Source organism: Tachysurus vachellii, chromosome 1, assembly GCF_030014155.1.
Source record: "Tachysurus vachellii isolate PV-2020 chromosome 1, HZAU_Pvac_v1, whole genome shotgun sequence".
Classification (NCBI taxonomy): domain Eukaryota; kingdom Metazoa; phylum Chordata; class Actinopteri; order Siluriformes; family Bagridae; genus Tachysurus; species Tachysurus vachellii.
The window spans coordinates 32,122,777-32,147,536 of NC_083460.1; the positions used below are offsets into that span (position 1 = coordinate 32,122,777).

Below are 24,760 nucleotides of genomic sequence, written 5' to 3' on the forward strand. Positions count from 1 at the left end.
ATACAGTGTATGTATATATATATATATATATATATATATATATATATATATATATATATATATATATATATATGGTACTAAACGAAGGTAGCTGATTAATGTACGATTGTAGCTTTTACTAACATTTTATTTTTGGTAAACAGATATGAAGCAAAGTTAATAATAAATAAATCATTAAGAACAGTGCTGTACAGTTTATGCTGTCTCAGGATGTTGCTAACGTTTAAAGATTAATTATACTTTTTTATAACAAATTGAGCCCAACGACTGTCATGTCTTCTTTTGAACCAATGTTGTGTCAGCTGTCTGGTCTGTGATGACTGACCCATTAGTTCCTCAGGAGCTCTCAGTTGCACTGTTATAAACTTTTGCTTACATTATTTACATTTACATTATTTACTGTAGTGTCACCTAAATGAGGATGAGGTTCCCTTCTGAGTCTGGTTCCTCTCAAGGTTTCTTCCTCATTATCTCAGGGAGTTTTTCCTTGAGGATAGGGACATTGGTTGTATACATTCATTTATTTTTATCCTTATTTTTTCCTCTTCTTATCATTATTATATATTTATTTCTTTTTTAACTCTCTTCTGTTTCCATACTTCTTTAAAGCTGCTTTGAGACAATGGGAATTGTTAAGTGCTATACAAATAAATTGAAATTCAATTAATTAATTAAGTAGTTCTCAGGTACATTATCCACCTCATTTTCTACGACTCTGACACTGCAAGAATCATAGGATTATCTTCTTTTACGACGTAAACAATCCTTTCGCTGCGGCGTCGGTTTTGCATTTATTTGTAGCCACTGGATTTTGTACTTTTTTGTACATACCTTTTGTATGGAGAAAAATCCATATCTCATTGAAGTTTGTCCATATTTTGTAAATTCTCTCCTTTTTTTTTTTTTTTTTTTTTTGTGGTTGCAGCTGGAATCATATCTCTCTTGGATGAGGATGAGCCGCAACTGAAGGTAACACTTTACTGTACATATTTACTGTATGTTACTGTATGTTACGTTTATACAGCTTTATTTGTAAATCATTCACTGTAGCGCTTACAAAAGATGTGGTGTGGAAGATGATTGCTTAATTGTTAATGTGAATTTATTACAAAACATGCTTTCCCTATTTTAATTACACATCTGTTCAATTAGGTAAAAGCTAACATCACATTAAGTGTGATGTTGGAAAGTTCCATGTCTAATCTATCTATTTTTATATTGTTTGTCTTGAAGGAGTTTGCACTCCAGAAGCTTAACTCCATCGTCAATGACTTCTGGGCTGAAATCTCAGAGTCTGTGGATAAAATGTAAGTAGGATTGATTTAAATTAGACATTGGTCATTTTCCCAAGTCCACACTCCACACTTGTTTACATAAACAAACTATCAACACCCATTTCCGCTGTGCATCACTGAAAAGGGAGCACCGATTAAGAAACGTTCCACCAATCAAATGCCAATTCTGATAATAATTTCCAAACTTTCAACACACACTTTGGATGAAAGGAAAGCTGCATTTTAGCATCTAACTGTATACCTGCAAGGCTGAACATCTGGGTGCGAGTGGACAGATTAAAGACAAGGTTGTTTTAGTGAGGAAAAACATGCTATTTCTATCTCAGCGAGGTCCTGTATGAAGATGAGACGTTCCGCAGCAGGGCGTTTGCTGCTTTGGTGGCATCTAAAGTGTTTTATCATCTTGGTGCATTTGAGGAGTCGCTGAACTACGCTCTGGGTGCTGGAGATCTCTTCAACGTCACCGATGACTCTGAATATGTGGAAACCATTATCGGTAAAATATTTTTCATGGTATACAGCAATAAACTAGTTTAAAAAACATCATGTTAATTGGTTGTTGAGAATACAACAAGGGATGGGATGTGTAGGGATGATGAATTTTAAGACAATTTCTTTAGAATTTGTTTTGCAAAAATGTGTTTTTATACTGCCTTGTGTGTATACAACACATTACAGTAAAATATACAGTATGTTACTTTTGGTTATTTTTACTGATCTTTTTATATACATTATTCAGCCACTGATATACAAAAAAAAGAGACTGAATGCGTTTTAATGTGTATTTTGAAAAGGTCATCACTGAGGCTCCCATCCGATCATACACCATGCAACTGTATCAATTTTCTAAAGAAATTTTATTTTAATTTTTCTTTAGGATTTATTTATTTATTTATTTTATTTTTTTCTTAATTTTTCCAACTTTCTTTACACTCAGCATCTTTTACTTTCTCTTAAAATTTAGGAGCCATTTAAAACTGCATGTTTGTCCCATTTTGCTTTAATTTCCAACTGAAATCACTAAAAAGTGACTCTTTTTTTTCCCCCCGTGACTTCCTGCACTAAATAGATTTAATCTTCTCTTATGTGTCCATTTATTAAAAAAAAATTCTTGATTTATAAAAGTTTGCTTTTTGTTTCTTGACAGCAAAATGTATTGATCACTACACAAAGCTGCGTGTGGAGAATGCAGAGCTGCCAGAGGATGAAGAGAAAAAGACCATAGATCCTCGCCTGGAGGGCATTGTTAATAAAATGTTCCAGCGGTGCCTGGATGATCACAAGTACAAGCAGGCCATTGGTATTGCACTGGAGACCAGACGCCTGGACGTGTTTGAGAAAACCATCCTTGAATCGGTACAGTTAGAGCTATTTATAAATGAAACAATGTTAATGGTTTTTAATATTTGTGTGCCTTTAGTTGAATAAGTGTTCTTGGCTGATGCAATGTTTTCTATGATTTTAAATAGAGAATTAATGTGCCTGCCTTATAGAGGACAATCTATTCACTGATTTGAAGTTGTGTATCTAAGTAGTAAACCCTGTGTGGCGCTGTTGTAATAAAAGAATCAATGAGCGGGTGGTGGGGTTAAGCTGTCACAAGTTTATATTTTATTTGGCAAAGAGCGATTCCTCGTTTATTTGATCAGTTTATTATTTAAAGTCATTTTCTTTACTTACAGCCATGTTGTCAAGTAGGATATGGCAGCTTTTAAAAGTAATTCCTTTACCTCCAAAGAAAAAAAAGTTTGTCATGTTACCAAGAAACCCCAAAATGTAAACTCCTCTCTACTAAAGATGTGGAAAACTTTGTGTTTAAGCTTTGCCTCAGACAGGTTTTTTATTTTTTTTAATTGTTTGTATCAGCACAAGTGTATAAGCTGTTATTATGAAAGCGATAGCATTAGAATGAGTACATTTAAACTCATTCTCATTTCTGATTCTGAAGTTTAAATGTACTCATTCTAACTTTGCTGTCAGAGTACTGTCAGATATAGAAAATGAATAACCTTCTGACCAGTCAGAATTCTGAATTTATCAGTATTGTTGCTTAATGGTTTATGGAGAATGTCAGCTCTTGTTTTGTTTCTATCTGCAGAATGATGTCAGTGGTCTACTGGCCTACAGCCTGAAGATCTGCATGTCTCTGATGCAAAATAAGAAGTTCCGTAACGAGGTTCTCCGAGTGCTCGTTAAGCTTTACATGAACCTGGAGAAACCTGATTTTATCAATGTGTGCCAGGTGAGACGCAGTCCAGGGGCAGGAATATAAACAGCATGTTGATGCATATTATCATATGGTGTGTAACGTTAATGCTCATTTCCACTGCAGTGCCTCATATTCCTGGATGACCCTCAAGCCGTGAGTGATATCCTGGAAAAGCTGGTGAAGGAGGACAACCTTTTGATGGCATATCAGATCTGCTTTGACTTGTATGAAAGTGCGAGCCAGCAGTTCCTGTCCTCTGTTATCCAGAACCTTCGTACTGTTGGCACTCCGATCCCCTCTGTTCCTGGCTCCACAAATACTGGCACTGTGCCAACACAGGAAAAAGACAGGTGGGTTTTAAAACAGGTTCAGGTCACTTTTTTCCCTCAATGTACGAGTGGGACCATTTTGATATTTCAGTGTATTGTTTCTGTTGTTATTTTATTTTTTTTTGACTACTTGTTTTCTAGACAGGTATTTTTACAACTGTTTAAAGTGATTTACTTTGAGTGTGTCCACCATGAAAATGTTGTGTGTGTTTGAAACTTGAATTTTTGTTGAACTTGTGCATAAACTATTTTTGTGACTTTGTTTTTAGTGATTCTATGGAGACTGATGATAAAGCTGGCAGTTCTCCTGCAGGAAAAGCTGCAGATGTGGTACTTATGATTACCTTTATTATCCTTTATAATCTTTATTATTCATGGGTTATTTATTATGGATTATTGTGCTTGACTGAGGAAAATTCTGTATGATATTCTTCATTTTAATAATGCCAAGAAGTAAATTTTCTAATATTAAATGTATTAAAATAAGTTCAGCAAAAATAAATTCTGATACCATTTAGATAAAATGTCTTTTTAAAATACCTAATATATATTATATTAAAGCTGTTATTGTTTCAAGACATCTGATGAAAAACCTGACATGTGATGCACTTTATAGAAACAGACTTGGATAGAGCAAATAATGTTTTGGACCAGAATACTCAAGAATAATGTTTGTTGGTTTTTTTTTTGTTTGTTTTTGTTTTTTCAGGAAAGCCAAATCCTATAAGTGTTAAATTATATGCAGCATCCTTGAATTTATTTTATTTTATTTCCCAGAGCAGCTACAGCAGCAGTAAAGTTAATTTGCACATGTACCCACAATTATTGCTTGTTTTGTCTTCTTTTAACAGAAGGATGAACTAAAAGACCAGAACTCAAAAATGATCAAGATCCTCAGCGGTGAAATGGCAATCGAGCTTCATCTGCAGTTCTTAATTCGAAACAACAACACAGACTTAATGATCCTCAAAAACACAAAGGTAGAAGTTTTTACACGAAGAATTTTTTTCAATCTTTATTCCTATAATGTAATTTGAAATAGATCTAATGGACAGTATTTTTGATTTTGAATGAAACCATGAAAAGTGATCTGTTAAATTGTAATATGTGATGCGTTTCAATGTCTTGAATGGACTGTCATTTTAAATGGGTACTTTTTATCTAATTTTAGGATGCGGTACGGAATTCAGTATGCCACACAGCAACAGTTATAGCAAACTCCTTCATGCATACAGGAACTACAAGTGACCAGTTTCTCAGGTAAAAATGTTTGATTCATTTTTTTCTAGTTATTGGGGCTATTAACTAGATTCTACCTGTAACGTTGTGCATAAATAGTAACGTATATGTATAAGTAACATTGTTCATGACTTATTTATTACACATTGTTTTCTATTAGAACTTAATGTTTGTCAGTATAACTATCATAATGTACAACTGTCAGTCCTGAGATTATTAAATTCATAGCTTCCTATAAAGAAAAGTGGGCATGAGTGTGTGACATGAGTGTGTGTGATTTTGTTATAACAAGGCCTTGATGTTTCTGTTTCTTTTATGCAAAGGGTTTAACGATATAAAGACGATAAAAAGGGTGATTTAAAAAATGATTGCAAGTTATTTCACATGTCTGTTCCATAGTACAAAGATATCAGAATTGGTCAGTGAAAAAATCTTCTGTCTTCAAAATATCGTTCAGCCTTTTGTATGATTTCTTTTAGAACATGTAGCTGATCAGAATCAGATTTATTAGCCAAGTGCGTTGACACACACAGGGAATTTGGTTCCAGCAGTTTGTGACTCTCAAAAGTACAGACATAAATAACACTATACTATACAAACTATAAAAGAAAACAATGCAGACGATGAGATACAATATGGACAGAATGAGTATAAAATATGAATATAGAATGAATAAAATATGAATATAGAATATGATGATGACTGACAGTTCTGATAATGCGGTACTTATGATAAGAAGCAGTGAATATAATTATGGTGAGTTGTTGATCAGGGTGATTGCCAGGGGAAAGAAACTGTTCCTGTGTCTGGCAATTTTTGGTAAGCAAAGTTCTGTAGTGCCTGCCAGAAGGGAGGAGCTGAAAGAGGTTGTGTTCAGGGTGCGAAGGGTCAGTAGTGGTTTAGTTTGTCGTGCAGTTTTTTGGAAGAAAAAAGCAACCTGATTTATACTGTATTCGCAAAACTCTGCATTACTTAGTCATAAAGTAAACCTATAGAACATAGGTCACTAACAGGCGGACCGCGGTCCGGGTCCGGACCCAGAAGCTGCCCAATATGGACCCGGACCTACTGCCAAAACAAAAGGTTATGATTTAAAACTTGACGAAGCGCTTCTATTTTAACCGGCGCAACTTTTGCAGTCTTTACGGTAAAGGTAGTGGAAACGCACAGACCAATCAAGTCTGTGCGTTCCTGAAGTAAACACTGCGACTCAACAGTGCAAGGCAGATGAGAGGGAATTAGAGTAAAGTTACTAAGGGAGAGAAACAGACGTGTGAGACGGAGAAAGGGAGAGAAACAGACGAGTGTAACGGAGACTGATTTCTGTTCACACTTCACCAGAATGTCTCATATTATGAGACGACGACAAATTTTTTTTGAACAAACGTATCCACTCAAATCTGAAGACAGTGTCCCTGAGACAGCTTTCCCAGGTCTGAGGAAAGTAGCCCTATACATCCTGACCATGTTTGGTCAGGATGTATAGGGCTACTTGATTTGACAGTCAAGTATTGATTGCTTGCAGATGTTGATACATCTACTAGGCTACTTAAATATAATCACACTAACTAGTTAGACATTATGATCTTCCGGACCTTTGCTTCAAGAAATTTTCTCTTACTGGACCTCTTTAAATTTTAGTTGAATACCTCCTACTATAGAACATCACTCCAGCCTTCTATAGAAAAGAAAAAAAAACTTTATAGTATAGACAAGTCTTTGTGCTCAAAGTTCAGTGTGGCTTTGTCCGTTTCCTCACTGTATCTTCAGCACACTAAATTTGTGTTTGACCCATTTAAGTGTAGAAAAATATGAAGGCTGTAGTTTATAATACAGGTAAAGTTCAGTCTGCTGTTTTAATAATGGTCATATCTAGCAGTGATTGGGACTAAGCACCAAGACTGCAGCAATGTGCATGGCTAGATCATGTTTCAGATCTACTGCTATATAATAATTTAATTATTTAAATTAAAAATTAATGGCTATGTTACACCATTAATATGTTTTCATAGAGAAAATCTAGAGTGGCTTGCAAGAGCTACAAACTGGGCAAAGTTCACGGCTACAGCGAGTCTTGGTGTCATTCACAAGGTAAAAAGTTTTTTCTCCCCTTTTTTACATTTTTTTTTATTAACATTATGATAAAATTCTGATCATAAAATATTTTTCTTTCAGGGCCATGAAAAGGAAGCTCTGCAGCTGATGGCCACCTACCTGCCCAAAGACACTTCACCAGGCTCCGCTTACCAGGAAGGTGGAGGCCTTTATGCCCTCGGACTGATACACGCCAACCACGGAGGAGACATCATCGATTATCTCCTCAGTCAGCTAAAAAATGCTAGCAATGATGTTAGTTCCTAAAAATAACAATTGCAGACTTGCACATTTTAAGTTATTGGAATTGCAGAACATTAGTTGATGCTTTTTGTTTTGTTTGTTTTAATTTTTACAGATTGTGCGTCATGGTGGCGCTCTGGGTCTTGGCTTAGCGGCTCTTGGTACAGCCCGACAGGATGTTTATGAACTACTAAAATCAAACCTCTACCAGGATGATGCAGTCACCGGTAAATTAATATCTGTTTGATTTCTGTTTGTTTTTTGCGATTTTTTTTTTTCCCCCCCCTTTTTTCTGTTCTTTTTCTAATTTATTTGTTTTTGTATTCCCTCATGTATTTTGTTTCTGGGGCATTTTTCTCTGTATTGTTTCCCTTTTCTGTTTATTTTTTTTTTTTCTATTTATTTTATTTTTCCTCTTTTCTTTTTTCATTTGTGAATAATTGATTTCTTTATTTTCTGTTAATTTCTGGTTTTGTCCCTTGTTTTATTAGTTTTCTGCCTTTCATTCTGTGTGTTTTGTGTAGGAGAGGCTGCAGGTCTGGCTTTAGGTCTGGTCATGCTGGGCTCTAAGTCAGCTCAGGCTATTGAGGACATGGTGGGTTACGCTCAGGAAACGCAGCATGAGAAGATTCTACGCGGACTGGCAGTGGGCATCGCCATGGTCATGTACGGCAGAATGGAGGAGGCAGATACACTCATAGAGAGCCTCTGCAGGGACAAAGTTAGCACAAATCCTAAGCTTTAAAATGATTGATGCTTTATTTTTTGTCCCAATGATCAAATTTGAATGAGAATATATCCTTAAGTGAGAATCCACCATGATATTATTTAAACCTTTCTACTCTCATATTCAAATAGATGGATGAGGGCATCATAAAAATAGGCCTTGACTTATGCTTGGCACAAAGCTGAATCTGTTTTGTCTCACTGCCTGCCTAGGACCCAATTCTGCGTCGCTCCGGAATGTACACAGTCGGCATGGCTTACTGCGGCTCAGGAAACAACAAGGCCATCCGACGCCTGCTGCATGTAGCGGTATGTCTCTCTCTCTCTCACCCACACTCGCCAGGAATTCCTGTCTACTTAGTGATGTATGAGATTTATAAAGATAAAAATAGTTATGGATTATTTGTGTATTTCTTGTAGTGAAAAGATCAGTTTAACTTATTTGTTTATAAGCGATGAGTTATTCTGTATGCAAAACTTTTTGCACCTCTCTGATATTAGGGTTGTTTTTTCCTGATTACTACCAATTTATTTTTTCATCTCAATTAGAGATGATTCATTCAAACCATTGGAGTTCATTATAGATTAAAACAGTTGTATTAGGAATATATTCAAAAGATTAATGTAAAGCTGATGACAATATATACGAGGTGCAATTATAAAATAAATTCAGAAGTCTTTTTTACCACATGGAACAATTTCCAGAATTTCTAAAAAAAAAAAAAAAAAGTTAAATTTTTTTTTTTTAACTCTTAATGTTACTTTTAGTTAATTGTATAAAAATGACTTTAAGGATTATGTGAGGAATACAGTCACAATTTTTTAAAGTAATGATGGTCATAATCCTTTCACAATAATTAGCCCAGGTTCAGTACTATAGGTGCAGTCTATTGCCCTGCAGGTGGCGCCATTATTTATATTGTTTTGCTGAAAAGTTGCTCAGTTCATTCATATTTTCTGCTCTGATTTGCACTCTGGCTTTTTCGACGAACTGAAATGTGAAACAACTGTGTAATCTGTGCTCACGGTGTTACTAAATTATGTTGCCTTAGTTTAAGTTGTTTTAACATTTTGTTTCTGCCAGAGACATTGAGTTACACTCCTGCACACACTCACACACATGCATTTCTTCCAATATAAGGATCAATATAATGTGTTTATTAAAACAAGGTGTGTGTAGAACACTTTGAGTATTCAGTGTGAGGAGCATGCATACATCATGAACACACAACCATTTCCGACTTCATTTATACAGAGATTATTCTGTGTGAATTGATCAGAATTACTAGAGACCTCCTCCAAAAAAATTAAAATTTTCCATGCTGAACAAATTGACTTTATTATTTTTTTTAAACAGGTCAGTGACGTGAACGATGACGTCCGCAGAGCTGCCGTGGAGTCCATTGGGTTCATCATGTTCAGGTAGGAGCTGAAGTTATTCTTTATGTCTGTTTGTTTTATTTACTGTTAGCTGAATTCTCTGAGATTGAAAGAAATTTGAGTTTTATTTATTATCCTATAAGAAATGGGAATTTTATACACCTTTACACCATCGTGCTGTTGGAATTTAGTTTGTCAGATGGTGTGGATTTGCTGTAACATCTGACATCTCTAGTGCACCTGCAGATCACATGTTCTTTGGTGGACCCAGTGATACCTGGAAGTTGAATGTGGCGTGTTAGCTTAAAGTAGTTGCAGGTTTTTCCACTAGATAGAGTACTGTATGCTTGCTGTCTGGTGGGTCAGTCTCCTGAGTGCCATCATACCTGTGGTATTTGTGTGTTTTTGTTTTTTTAAGGTTCATTCAAAGGGACTTGTATGGCAGACACTCCACATAAACAGATTAGACAAAAAAAAAATCCTTGATATGAGGAAGTTTTCTGTAAGGACACTGTTCTATTGTTTAATACCACAGGCAGTGCTAAATCTGCAACTATACATTTTCTAAATAAGAGGGAGACTTTCTAACAGTAAAAGTAACTAAATTAATAAATAGTGCGTCATTTTAAATATGATCAGCATTGAGGTGGGAACAGTAGCATGCGTATGTTGTGGGTTGGTTGGTTTTTTTTGGTTTAAGTTTATTCAAATTAATAAGTTGTCTTCATGCTGCCTTTTGAAAATGACTAACTTTATTTCCCAAGAGCTTTTGTCATGTGTGTTTAATTCTGTATACCCGATAAATCAGTACGTCTAGTAGAAATGTGAATATGCCAACTGTACGTTGTTTCTGTTTGTTTCTCAATAGTTTGGATGGTTAAAACCTTTCTACTGGCTATTTATTTAGCAACCGTGTTTTCAGAACAGTGAGTTCCTGTGTCCCATCTTTGAAGGTGCACAAGAGCCTGTAACCTTGTATAGCTGACCTCTGCATTACAGCTGAAAATCGCAATCAAATACTTCATTTATACACGTTTATAAACGCTTTATTCTTTTTGGCTTCCTCACTGACAAATCTTGTAACATCCTACAGCCAAATCTGATTAATCTTCTTGTACATGTATATATACAACCACCAGATTCCTCACGTTCTTCTTCTCCTTTGCTAATGGATTTTACTGGTAGTTGGTTTTCATTGTTCACATATGGGATCCAAAAGCAACTCTGACACTAATCTCCTCCACCTGAGCATTAACAACCATGATTTATTTGTCCTTTCAGCTTCCTGTAAGAACAATGCTTCTCACAGTTTCTTGAGATAGCTAATGTATTTAGCTTTTTTGGAGTCCTAACTGATTTTGCATTTATGTTATTTTTTATTATTTATCTTCTCTGGCCTGATTTAGTGAAATTACAATAGTGTCTAACAGGTAACTCATCATCAATGGTTAAGTGATTAACAGGACTGAAAAGGTGACTGTGAACTTTTACCTGCTTATCACATATTAATTGCATATCTTTTTTAAAAAAATTAGTTTTTTTTCTTTTGGGAGCATTAGGATGTCTGATGAAAGCTTTGGGTAGATTTTGTAAAAGTTCTAGTTTTTGCACAGTTGTACTAATACAGTATAACATTTTGGCAACAAAATACACTGGTTCCTGGGACCTCCTGCATTAGTGTTCTACATTTTTGGGCGGTTTATTTGTGTTAGGTTTTTGTTAAGGTTCAGATTTATTTTTTAATGTCATGCTCCATCACATTTTATTTAACGCTGTGCTTTCCTAATTCAGCCAGCTTTCTAGTCTGTTCAGCTTGTCTGTAGAAGGGATTGCTGTCATCATGAGATCATTTGATTATTTTTCTGTCACTGATCTCTGTGCCAGCCTGCCTGTTAAAGAGACATGTGTTTTGATTTGAAATCGACTTTTTACTTTTACACACCGTGCAGTATTACTTCTAGTCATTGTTTTATCCTTCTTAGTGACTTTCCACTTCAGATATTTGTTCTTGGCCAGGCAGAGGAAATGGGCAACTATTTTAGGCCCTAAAAAGGCCATATGATACGCTCATGATTGTTTGGCTGTGATCTAAAGTCTATGTAAATCCTTGCTGTGTTTAGAGAACCTCCAGCACAGCAGCAATTCAGCTCAGTCATGTGCTTTTATTGCTCATGTTTTGGGGCTAAGTGACAGGACTGGATGTATAATGGCCAGTGAAACTGAATAAACAACATCTAGATGTGATATGTTGGTGTCATTTCATTAATTAGCCAGAGAAGTTAAATAATAAAAAATAAAATAAATGTGATGTCTTGTGTCCAGACACATACAATGGGGCAAATAAGTATTTGAAAAAAGTATTTTCCAAGTTTTCCCACTTGCAAAGAATGGAGAGATCTGTATTTTTCATCGTAGGTACACCTCAACTGTGACAGAATTTTTTTTTTAAAAAAATCCAGAAAATCACATTGTATGATTTTTAAATAATTAATTTCCATTTTATTGCATGAAATAAGTATTTGATCACCTACAAACCAGCAATAATTCTGTCTCTCACAGACCTGTGAGTTTGTCTTTAAGAAGCTCTCATATCCTCCACTCATTAGATGTATTAATCGCACCTGTTTGAGCTTGTTGGTTAACTTAGTGGTTAGCACTTTCGACTCACACCTCCAGGGTCGGGGTTCGATTCCCGCCTCCGCCTTGTGTGTGTGGAGTTTGCATGTTCTCCCCGTGCCTCGGGGGTTTCCTCCGGGTACTCCGATTTCCTCCCCCGGTCCAAAGACATGCATGGTAGGTTGATTGGCATCTCTGGAAAAATTGTCCCTAGTGTGTGATTGCGTGAGTGAGTGAATGTGTGTGCCCTGCAATGGGTTGGCACTCCGTCCAGGGTGTATCCTGCCTTGATGCCCGATGACGCCTGAGTTCACAGGCTCCCCGTGACCCGAGGTAGTTCGGATAAGCGGTAGAAGATGAATGAATGAATGAATGATCTTGTTACCTGTCCACACACTCAGACTCCAACCTCCACTATGGGCAAGAACAAAGATCTGTCTAAGGATACTAGGGATAAAATTGTAGACCTGCACAAGGCTGGGATTGCTCTATAGTCCCTTGTCCTCTCAAAAACAGTGGTCTGGGGCTCGTTTCCACTAAACTGTGGTTCATTCCAAATCCGATGTGAGATCTATCACATCTTAAAACTGCAAGTTAAATAATGTAACATGTTCAACAAAAAAACATATTTTCATAGGAATTGAGCACTGTATTTAAGCTCACCTTTGTGATGTGAATGCTCAGAATTCCTGCATGACGACATGCTATGCATCCAAAAAAGTGCCATTCTTCAGCATTTTGGTACACCAGGAAATAATATACAGCAAATTATATATAAAGTTGAGATTAGCTCAGAGAATGTTTGAACATTTTGCAGAATCTGACTTATGTACATTCTCATATTGCTGAATTTGGTATGAAAATGTCTTGTCATTTAAGATCAAGTTTGCACATTTATAACATGAGTTATGAGAAGGCGAAAATGATCAATACACTTTTTATTCTATTTTGTTCATTTAGTCATTTTATATAAAAATATTTTGTAGCATGTCCATCAGAAGGTTGATAGGCTGCTTATAGTTGTGTGACCAACTGAGTTTATTAGATTATTATTACATTCTCTTGTCAGGTGATAGTAAGTTTGATCAAGGCCCAAAAATAGACTCTTTGAGACTCCCGGGATTAGAAATTATAACCTCCAGAATGTATTTAAAAATAGATTCATTTAAAATTCAATATAATGTTTGGCTGATGTATAGAAAGGCTGCTTTCACTCAGACCAATCAGGTCACAAGTCGCGTGACAAATGAGGAAAGTAATCATGGCGAAAGAATGAACTGTTCATTCTTGTTATTGTGGGAATGTTTATGTATGAAGATGTTAAATTGAAATGATTTCATTTCCAGTATAATTATATGTATGCAATTTTCATTGGGATTTAATTGAAATTCTCTCTTTTAACTGTAGCTACATGCAGTCAAGTCACATGAGCAGCTCAAATTACTTTCCAGCCTCCAAAACTACAGTGAAGGCAAACAGCCTCTTCACCAGAATTATACAAATCTTTACTTCATCTGCATTACTTATAATAATTCTACACTAGACATTAAGCTAGGCTAGTTAGTTAGCAGGTACTACCCAGTGATAAGTGTTACGGTCCAAAGCCGCCCAAGATCTCATCTTTGCCTGTTCTTTGTGAACGGCATCTTTTTAAAGCTTAAAATTTGATCAGAAGATCTAATATTTTCAATAATTGTTTAAGCTATTGAAAAGGCCATACAATATCCCAAAGATGATTCTAAGCATCTTGTAAATGGAGAGAATTCTCTTATTCCAGTATCAATCATAAATGAGAGCTTTAACATCAGCAAGATAGTTGGAAAAACCTTTGTATGTTTCCATAAATCCATGACATTCATACAGTTGTTTTTTTGCATGCTGCACATAGCTGGCATTTTTTACATTCCTTGTTTTTTACAATCCTGCCTTTATCCATATTATTCCAGTATCGAATACCATCGTATAAAAATGCTGAAAATTTCAGACATTTCTATTTGTAAAAGGGTGAAATATGAATGCCAGTCAATTTTTTGACAGATCTAGGAGCAAGAATGAGCAGTTTAAGTCATAAGCTTTTGTTGGGGGTGTTTGTGTTGTTGTTTTTTGTTGTTGTTGGTTTTTTTTTTTTTTTTTGAAGTTATGAAATCAAAGCTTGCTATAAACAGCTGACTCCATCAGTTTTGTGGTCCTCGTTTTCTGTGAGAAGAAGAGTGTCCAGCATGACACTACTAGAGGGTTGAATGTTTGTGGGTCTTCTTCGCAAAGGACTCTGGTACCCTACAGGACCAATGCCATTCATCATCCCATGCTTCAAATACATTTTTGAATTTTCTGCAACAGAAGACTGGAAAGTGATTTTGGTCAGGTTCCTGTGCTGCATTCTGGATGCTCTCTCGGTGCCAAAGTTGCATGTGATGTAACGCGTAAAGGCTCCCCGGAAAGTCTTGTTAAAAAGTGTGTAGACCAAAGGGTTGACGCCTGAAGAAACATAACCAACCCACACAAAGATGTCTAAAAGTCTCTCAACCAGTTTGACATTACAACTCTTGCACAGAACCGATGTCACATTGGTGATGAAAAATGGACACCACATGACCACAAACAAAATGAAAACAATCCCAAGGACTTTTGAGGCTCGCTGTTCATTACTCAGATTTTGTATAGATCTCTTTCCAATGGTGGACAGTCTCCGAATCGGAAACTCGTTCCCTGTGATGGGGAGTGTTCGCTCTAGCATATGGTCCTTTTTAATAGAATCCAGCGTACTGATTTTCTCTGGTGACGATGGAACCGTCTGCTCTCTTTGGAAGACCGTGCACACCGTGGGTCTGTTGACTTGCTGAGACGCCCTCGATCTAAGGAGATACACTTTCTTGCGCAGCACTTGGATCGTTAGCAGGTATATAATCATCATGATCATGAGGGGGATGAAGAAGGCGGCCAGAGAGCCAAATAATTTAAACTCTGCAAAGCCCTCTAGTGTCAACAGGCAGGTGTGGTTGCTGTTGAAAGTTATGTTCATTGAATGGTTTGGGCTTTTCAGTCCTTTGATGGGTATGGGTATGGCGATTCCTTTTGGAAAGAAAGATCATTAAAATCATTCAGATAATTGAGACACTAAGACTGGCTTACATAATAAACCAACCATCAATCTCTTTTAAAGAAATGTTGCTATACTATTGGCTGTAGATCTTTAAATAACATACCATTCCACTGATGTTGGCTTCCATAACTTTAGCTTGCGTTGTCTGGTTTTTCTCAGTAACACTGCTTTGTCAAAGTTGTAAGCCTTCAGCATAAGCAAGGATATGATGTGCATGGTCATTATTGAAGTGACACTGCACAAGATCTGCCTTTCATGGATCTAAAACACATCTCTGTAGCGCCAAACGCCACAGTGTTCCAGACAACACAGTCAAAATAATCACCTGGAACTTCTGCTAACGAGCAGGACTTGTCGTCTCGTCTTGTTCCAGGGCAAAACAGTTACATAACAAAGCCCTATCATTAACAGGTAATTGTTTTGCTTATCTGAAGGCAGTTCCAGAAGTCTGGGATCCACGATCAAGAATTGTTGATTTATTTAAATCTAAATGCTCAAGGATCCATACAGTTCATGACTTCAGTTATTATTACATCTTATAAACCAAAGTGATGCAACTGGAAGCAAAAGATAATAGTTTACTTAGTCTTAATCAGGAGGTAGTGCTATTCTTTTAACACTTCTCCAGCACTCTTGGCTTGGACCTTATGAAATCTATTGTGTATAGAAATGTGTTGAGGCTGCATTGGCAAGTGTTTTATTCCTTGCAGCAACTAAATAAACAGCAGCTTGTATATTGCTACTAGCTGCCAGTTACATAAAAGTGGTGCAAACAGCCATCCTGCCAAAACTGTCATCTCATTATCAGATAAAAGCAAAAGAATCTAAGCATTTGTTGCTTTGTGTAAACATTTCATCACTAATTAAGGAAACTCCAAAGATTATGTAAGAAAAGCTCTTGTACGTTATTCCTTTTCATGCATTAAATCACAAAAACATATTTGCAAGCTTTACCTATTGATATCAACCAGACGAGTGCAATTTTGGCTATGGCTTTGGCTCGGGAGTTGTACTGGCTGTGCTGAATGGGCTTTTTGATGGCGATGTAACGGTCAAGGGAGATGGCACAAAGGTGCATGATGGACGCTGTGGAGAATAAGACGTCTAGGAATAGCCAGATGGGACACAGGAACTCAGGAAGTGGCCATGCTGAATCTGAAACACAAAGTATTGATCACTGGTCAGATGAGAGAATTGTGTAAAATGTGTTTAAAGGTTCGGATAAGCGAATGAAAATGAGTGTGTGTGTGTTTAAAGGTGTTGCACCTCAATGCTGGGCAGTTTTCCATAAGATCAACTTCAGAAGTAGTGCAGCTACAAATTGTAGGGTTATTAAAGATAAATGCCCAAATGTAAATTTCTCTCAATTAAGACACAAATTCACACAGTAGTAAACCTAAGGCAATAAATTAGTCATAGTTTCTACTAAAGATATTTCCACTGAATTGATTCCCATGATCATCAAAAAATGCTAGATCAGATTTTGGAAAAGATCTGAGAAAAGCAAAGGCAAGTAGTTTGCTCTGCTCTATAAGCTTTGTTTCCTAATCAGAATGTAAAAGTATAATCTCTGCCAGAAGACTGAGGCTCAAATCTCCCCTCAATATTTCCCCTCATCCCTGATGAATAAAACAGGTTATTATATAAGATCATTCTGCCCAGTATATTCTTATGATTTTAGCTCTGTTCGTGTCCTTTTACAGCAATCTGAACCCTGTCTGAATTCGCTCTCCCATATTTACCCTGACATGGAACCATTTAATATTTCAAGGTGTCGACACACAGTCCTGTTTTCACCTGTTTAACAGATGTGGAGTCGGGACACAGAGCTCTGTTTCTGCTCTACACACAGGCAATTTTTTATTTAGCTGTTTGCTTAAAAAGGGATTCGGTTTTAACGGGTGGTGGTTTTGACTTTAAACCTTTGTTTGAAGCCATTCATTGTCAATTTGCAAATATAATTTCCTTTTCAAAAGAAGTTACTAGTTAATTAGTGAAATTTTTATGCTGTCGATCTTTCTTATGGAAATACTTTGAGATAGACGTTAATGTATAAGCTATGTGTTAAATATCTCAAATATGCACTTTTAAAATGTCCACTTTAAGAAAACAGGCCAGAAAACTTTCGTTCTTTACAAATATACCCCAAATCTTTCTTTACAAATATACCAGAATTATCAAATGAAAGGATGTCCTATTGATGTCATTCAATATTAAATGCTCACATTAATGCTGTTGTTATTATTATTAATTTAGTGAATAACTGTTCAAACTGGAGTGACAACAATGGTGCTGTTATACTGTCTTTTTTAGAAATTACTTTCATTTTTCCTCCATTTCTTTGCAATATAACCATGAACGTTTTCATGCTGGAAGTTTTTACAGCACCTCAGAAAATAAAAGCTACAACATGGAGCTGCTGAATAATGACCTCAAACGTCCAGGCAGACATAAACACTAAGCAAGGCTCTGTAGACCGTCCTGTGTGTCCAGTAACACATAATAAATGAGCAGTCATTGCACTCCAGAGCCATTCATTATCGTTTGTTCTGTCTTGCTAATATGATTTAATTACCCTTGAGAATTCCTGCCTTCTGGTACATTTAGAGTTTGTTTCCATCGAAAATCCTTTAAAACAGACGAGTGAACTCCTTTGTGAAAAAGATGTGGCCATTTCTCTCTCTCTCAGCACCTCTTTATCGGTCACTCTGGCGTTTTAGGAAAAAGCTTAAATAACTCTATGGCTCTAGCTTGCGACAAACTGCTGAAGCATTTCTGGTTTTAAATACAGTCAATTTAAACCTCAGTTAAAACACTAATAGTGTACCTAGAAGTGAAAAGGCTCTTGTACTTCATTATATAGCCATAATATTATTTCAATAATGTCATTTTTCTTTAATAGTCTGTGAAATAAGTCTGTACATTTGATTCCATTTCTAACAATTAACATTTAAGCAAAGAAAAAAAAAACGTTTCTGGGGTGGTACCTTCTCAAGTACCTAATGTCCAGTGTAGTTTATTAATAATAATAATATTTAATGTATAGACCTGGATCGCAATTAACTCTGAGTAATACTTTAAAGGTACCTGCTCATTGCCAGGTAAAATGCACAGATAGGTAAAGAAATCCTTGAGTATAATACCCCACTGACCAGGAAAGTTACAGTATAGTAACCTGTTTAAGATGAATAATTATTGGGGAGGGCTCTTGCTTATTTTGTAAGGGTTTTGGTTATTTATAATTTTGTCTGCATATAAAACTGTGTTTTATTATGGAAAAACCTCCAGCTCTTCTGTGTGTGTCTGCTTATCTCCAGTTTGTTTTACCCAAGCAATTCAGCAAGGAGATTTGAAACTTCAGAATCCAACATGTTTTTCTGTCAAAAAAATGATGTTATTTCACTAAGTGCAAAAATGTGCCCTGTGCCAGTATGACCGCCTAAACTAACTTGATCATTTTAAAATTAATTTTATTCAAACTTGTCTCTGTTACTATGTTGTCTCTCTTACTTTTCATGACATTTTGCCTCATTACATTGCATTGTTTTAAACAAATGACACGTGACTTAATCATGCATACATGATTGATTCCTCTTTATGTCCACTTTTATCAGTTTTCTTTGTTTGCTCTTTTCATTCACTGAACCTTTAAGCTGCTGTTGCACCACAATGTATAGTTGTATTTCTTGAAACTTTCTGTAATGGTGTCATACATTTATATTACTGGCGCTTATGTACCTCCCATTTTTTTGTGGACTGACTGACTGGCAAGATTTCTCTTCACTTAATCCTTTAATCCATGAGCCCATGGATTCATCTTCGCATATGGTTCCTATACAGATAAAAGACTTGATTTTCAAAACCCAATAAGATTGGCTCATTCACCAGTGACTTGGCTCACATGTTGTCATCAAATCTCATCTAATCTGATGAGAAGAATTCCTGCACCGGAGCGGAATGCTAAACTGGCAAGGATTACATATTTAGCCTAGATTAGCCGAATCAACAGCTGTGTTTGCGTACCGGTGCCTTTTTGGGGGTTATGTTTTTGCTTTGAGTCGTTATCTGTAATTCTGTGGACTTCAGATGCTAGCAGTACCTTCTGTGATCGATTTTCAGTGAAGAGTGTGACTGCGTTTGTTTGCGTTCCTGAAATTTTAGGAAACTATTTTTGTTTTTTTCCATCAATGAATCCTGTTTTGTTCAATCCAGTTTGATTTTCTCCAACTGGTGTAACGTTCAAGGTCTTTAGACATAGCTTGTGTGACTCATGGAAGAGAATTTTACAGAACTAAAGACATGCCAAAGCTTGTCCACTCGTCTACTTTTAAAGGAACTATATAGCTAGAGAATTAAGTTGGTACTAAATGTTGGCTATCTATGTATTGAGAGATTCCACACAGTCAGTAATTTAGGTTATTATAGTGGCTTTAAAATCCTGACCTTTTTATAGCAATTTATAGCTTCTTTTCAACTGCCATGTTTAGAGAGATTCTTAAAATGTTGTTGTTGTTGTTGTTTTTTGGGGGGGTTTTCTTTTTTTTTTTTTTTAATTTTTTGTTGGAATTGAGGCTAGGATTTTTTTTTTGATACTTGATTGTTACAATTTCATACATCAAGGTTCATATTTTTATTTCTACTGCTGTATGTTTGCTGAAATACTTTTAACAGTTTGATTGTTGATTTAAATTTCTAGACGAGCAGCTCTGACAGTTGCGTAGCTACAAATTAAGTTTACAACAGGCACGTTAAATTTACAGCCACGTTAATGGTATTGTTTCTATGGCTCTAACAGCTCGTTCAGAGGGACTTGTACTCTCCACATAAACACAGATTTTTAAAATGGTTTGTATGGTAAAGGTTTGTGTGAGGAGGTATTTATTTTTATTAACATTTTATTGATGGAGTCTCCAGTGTCAGCACTTTGTAACGGTCTTACAGCCGATTTCTGAGATCTTCAGAATAAAGGCGTTGACCGATGTTCCACAACATTAACTGTAAATGTCTTTGTTTTTAAAATGTAAAAAATAGTCACTGTGGAATAAAAGGAATGAAACACTCCAGGATGTGCTGTATAGGAACTGATTTGGGGTGGTAACGGTAATGGCACTTCATCACACTGCCATCGTTGATAATTGTGCTATAACCACAATGCAGGCAGTTTTTACTCATTTCACTTATTTGAAGCATAACTGCATGTCATTATTTAATGCACTGTCACAATTTCATAAACCAAAATAAAAGCTTTTGTAGTTATTAGGATCTAAAACCAAGTATGTGTAAATGGAGCTGTAAAGTGAGCTGAAGTGAAGTACAGAGTTGACTTACTGTAAAGGACGGTAACAAGAGCAATGGGCATCACCAGCAGTCCCACCAGCAGGTCAGCTACAGCTAGAGACATGAGGAAGTAGTTAGTGGCATTTTGGAGTTTGCGCTCCAACGACACGGCCAGGATGACCAGGATGTTTCCGCCAATGGTGGGCAGGATGGCCATGAGGAAGAGCAGCGAGGCCCAGTGCAGCTTCTCTCCATCGGGAGAAGACATGCTGCTTTCGCTCGCTTGGACCAAGAACAATGTGCTGTGTCTTTTTCCTGGGGCTCGGCCAGCATTGTCCCACTACGGACACAGACAGTGAGTGCATGAGAGGGGATGGAGGAATGAACAGCAAACGATACACGGCAACTAGCTTCCAGTGCCAAATATGTAACATGGCACAGTTTCAGTGGAGAGAAAACGTCAGCAGAGTAAAAAAATGTGGGAAATGCAGTTGTTTGTTAAATAATTTGGACCGTATTCTTATTTGGATGCAATATGAACACATTTGTACATACATTTTATTAAGCAGTATATTTATTTAATTAATTTAAAAATAAAACTTTACATGATAGAATTATTTACTTAATAGTGTAGCACAGATCATTTTTTCCTGAAAACTTTTATATCTTTGTTATTTATGCACGAAAGCTTTCATCTGTCCAAACGTACACATTTTTGTCTTAAAATCTAACTTTTTACTGCTTTGGCAACCTTATATTTAAACTGAAAAGCCAACATCATACAGTTTTATAAGCTTCTGTCCTTAAAGTTAACTAACATGTTGAGAGGAGTCACGCAGATTTCAGTAGTCTAACACTACAGCGTAGAAACCTTTAAACAATACGAAGTTTGTCAGTTTTCAAGTAACTTGCAGCACACACGAGCATTTTCATTTAACATGCTGGATCTACAGTATTAGATGCGTCACAGTAACAAAGTTAACCAGTTCCGTGCATAGCGGTCATGGATAATGTACTTCCTGCTTATGCCAGGTCATGTTTCTGACTAGCTGGTGATGGTCAAATGTCACAATCACTCTACTAGTTATGATGTAAATCTGTGTGTCTGTGGTACAGTGGAAAATTTTCACAAATCTAGATTTATGGCAATTACTTAAATCAAAAGTGGGAAAATTTAACAAGGAAAAAAATGATACATTTGAACACAAATGGTTGAATACAATCTGGAGAAATGAAATAAACTTAAAGAAATTATACAAACATGTTTGCAGATTCCAAAATAATCCAGATGCTACTGTTTGGTTTATTGTGTGTATTTTGGCATTATCATGTATAATGAGCGATATTGCCTTTCATGTCCCTCAGCTCTAAATGATAGATATTTTAGGGTTTTTTCCACAGTGTAGTGAACACTGATGTATTGCCACACCGTGCTTCATATATACAAGCAATAATAGTCCTTTCATCGTCTTCATTCTTTTTCTTTCACTATACCATGTTTTAGTCACAGTTCAAACGCATGTCGTCTGCTGTTATTTTCCAGTTTTATTGTCATTTTTCTCCACAGAGCAGTAGTGCTTGTCCCTCAGACATCCTTATCTTGGTTTCGACTCGACGTTTATTATTATAAAGCATGTCCGATTTCCTTGTACTGTCGTTAGTTCTAGACCGTTGAGAAGTAATTAAGCAAGGAAGTGAAGATCTGCAGTAATCACTGTTCGCTCATGAACTTGGCCATTTCGTGTTTTAATGAAATTTGATAAATTAGGACAGATGGCATGTTTCTTCTCCTCCCCTCACTTTTGATTTATTGTTTTGCTGGTGAGTGTTAATGATACCATTATTATTCGTGTGCACACTGGTTTAAAGAGTTAATTTAATATAACATATATGTTCCATTACCATAATGCACTGTTTTTTTTTGTTTTTTTGTTTTTTTGTTTTTTTTTAAATATATCCAAACTATCAGGGGTGTTAATCTGACTGCTAATTTAAAAGGTTAGTTTTATTAATATTTTTTCTCACATTTTTTTATTTTCTTTTTTTTATTTCTTAACTATTTGCTTATTTCCAGTGTTTTACTGGTTGCACGGTTCATTTCTTTAATTGGTTTCAGACTCAAACCTCAAACTCACTTGTGTGTAATTCTTTCCACATTGTTTTAATTTAACCATAACAACGTTAAACATTTTTTTAAACCTTTCTTACCTTCACCTCGAATCCCTCAGCACTTCTTGCTCTTTAGTCTTATGCCACATGCCTTTTTTCTTCTTGCCCGTGTTGTCTTCACTCATCTAGATCCTCCCAAGCTGTGATCCTTTGCTTCTTTAGTTTCCCTTTACACGTTTTTATAAGTGCTCACACAAAACGAGCCACCAGAGAACTTTTTTCCTAGGACGTGACCCAGAGATTTAAATCTTTCAGCACAAGATGCAGAAGAGAGTTGTCCATTTTTTTTCTGAGTTTCGCATCACCTCCTGCAGCACTAATCTCCTCATTTCTTCTTCTCCTCGCTCTCTGGTTCTGCACTCGTCCGCTTGCTCTGTCGTTCTGACTGCCTTAGAAAGCACGCGAGTGTGTGTCTGTGCTGGATTTTTGCCAGTGGTTCTGGGAGGTAATTTCCTTGAACACGGCAGATCAACTGTTTATACTATTTTGTGCACTCCACACCAGGGGGAGAAATACAGGGGTTTAAACCGTTGGGCATTTCTTATACATTATATCAGTTGTTCTTTTCTAATAAATAAATAAATAAATAAAAAGTTAGTCAGTACATGGTATCCTCACCATCACCTTACATTTGTTACTTCTTCATGTAAGTGAATGCATATCAAAAATTTATGTTAATGTGTGTTTTTATTTATTTATTATTTTTTATTTATTTGTTACTCGAATGAGTTTCATTTGCCTTGCGCCTTTTTTTCCCTCTGTGAAGATTTTTTATTTTTTTTTATTATTATTATTATTATTATTATTATTACTATCAAATTGCCGGACATGAGCTTCACTAATAATCAGTTTTTCATATATCTAAGACTCACACATGCAAAAGCCTACACAGTGTTCTTGTTTTCACATCTGTTGCACACCTTGCCAACAGAAACCCCAGTACCTGCTACTTCATAATGTTTTCTCTCAATCATATTTGGTTCAGCTCGCATCTGTTTTATTTTTTTTTTTTCTTATTTGTGCTCCTGAGTTACACAGGATGTCATGAAGAAAGTACCACTCTAGCTCTCTCTCTCTCTCTCTCTCTCTTGTTGCATGTTATTATCCATTTGTTACAAGTGGAGGCATAACTCCTTAGTCGAGGACTTCCTTTTGTTTGTTCATTTTGCCACCGTGTCTGGTTAACACTGCTCTGCTCACTCCTGGAGTGTGTCAGCCTCTGGCTGTTATGAATTTTTAGAAGAGGAGAGCAAAAAAAGAAAGTCAAAGCAGACAAAAACAGCCTTACGAGCACTTTCTGAAACGTTCCAGATATAGGTGCTCTGGCGGCTGATCCTGTTTGTAGAGTAACATGACTCAGCTGTTCAGAGATCGAGTTCAAATGAATCAGAAGACCTGGAAGTGGTGATGATGCCCCACAAGAGTTTATACTTGAGTTTCATCCTTTTTTTTGCTCTTTGGACAAGTTAATCTCACTGTGTAAATGTCCTTCTTAAGGAAATGAAAGGAACCTTTCACTTCTTCCTTAAAATGCACTGTGAGAGCAAACAGTACCAAACTTCAACACACTGAATGTAAAAAAATACCATAAAGGTAAATTTCCGTAATTGTCCAGTTGGTTATAGTTTATATTAATGGCTTAAACTTCAGGCTTCCAAGTGATTTCAGACTGTTTCTGTTCATAAGACAAGAAGTCTGTGTTTAACAGTAAAACTCGATCTGATCAGAGTTGTATTTGTATTTTGATGTGAATGTCTTTGTTCAGATTCTGGAGTAGGCCTAACATTTAATCAACAGATGATGACATAACAAAAGAAGTTTATAAGTATCAGACTTCTGGATAAATCCCCTTGCTAGTCTAATAAATGATTTTGCGTTTATAGCAGCTATAAACACTCACTGCACTCGTTTCCTTTTTTTTTCTTCCAAGACGGTGAGTTTATGCTTTGTTGTTTCTCAGCATTTTGTGATGTTCCTGAGAGGCCACAAATGTAATTAGTTTCATCTCAGACACAAAACCCTGATGCTGGAGTCTCTTTTTATAAATGTTAAATAAACATCTTACAGATAAGGTCAACAG

The 24,760-nt window shown here is 36.2% G+C and overlaps 2 protein-coding genes across 2 annotated transcripts in view; one reads left to right on the top strand and one right to left on the bottom strand.

Moving 5' to 3' along the window:
- The window catches only part of psmd1 (proteasome 26S subunit, non-ATPase 1), a 41,196-nt gene that overhangs the window by 526 nt on the left and 15,910 nt on the right, over window positions 1-24,760 (top strand). The window contains exons 2-16 of the mRNA XM_060883521.1: window positions 926-969; window positions 1,234-1,307; window positions 1,622-1,791; window positions 2,443-2,651; window positions 3,394-3,537; window positions 3,628-3,854; window positions 4,103-4,163; window positions 4,685-4,813; window positions 5,005-5,093; window positions 7,085-7,163; window positions 7,248-7,421; window positions 7,525-7,636; window positions 7,934-8,130; window positions 8,349-8,444; window positions 9,493-9,557. Of these exons, the coding sequence (XP_060739504.1) occupies window positions 926-969; window positions 1,234-1,307; window positions 1,622-1,791; window positions 2,443-2,651; window positions 3,394-3,537; window positions 3,628-3,854; window positions 4,103-4,163; window positions 4,685-4,813; window positions 5,005-5,093; window positions 7,085-7,163; window positions 7,248-7,421; window positions 7,525-7,636; window positions 7,934-8,130; window positions 8,349-8,444; window positions 9,493-9,557 (1,870 nt within the window). The remainder of the gene's footprint in view (window positions 1-925; window positions 970-1,233; window positions 1,308-1,621; window positions 1,792-2,442; window positions 2,652-3,393; window positions 3,538-3,627; window positions 3,855-4,102; window positions 4,164-4,684; window positions 4,814-5,004; window positions 5,094-7,084; window positions 7,164-7,247; window positions 7,422-7,524; window positions 7,637-7,933; window positions 8,131-8,348; window positions 8,445-9,492; window positions 9,558-24,760) is intronic.
- Window positions 13,055-23,101, bottom strand: htr2b (5-hydroxytryptamine (serotonin) receptor 2B, G protein-coupled). Its single transcript, XM_060883510.1, has 4 exons — window positions 22,720-23,101; window positions 20,563-20,851; window positions 16,189-16,389; window positions 13,055-15,203 (listed from the first exon to the last, which is right to left on the bottom strand). Exons 2-4 carry the CDS (start codon window positions 20,777-20,779, stop codon window positions 14,287-14,289), a joined length of 1,335 nt encoding a protein of 444 aa, XP_060739493.1. The 5' UTR covers window positions 20,780-20,851; window positions 22,720-23,101; the 3' UTR covers window positions 13,055-14,286.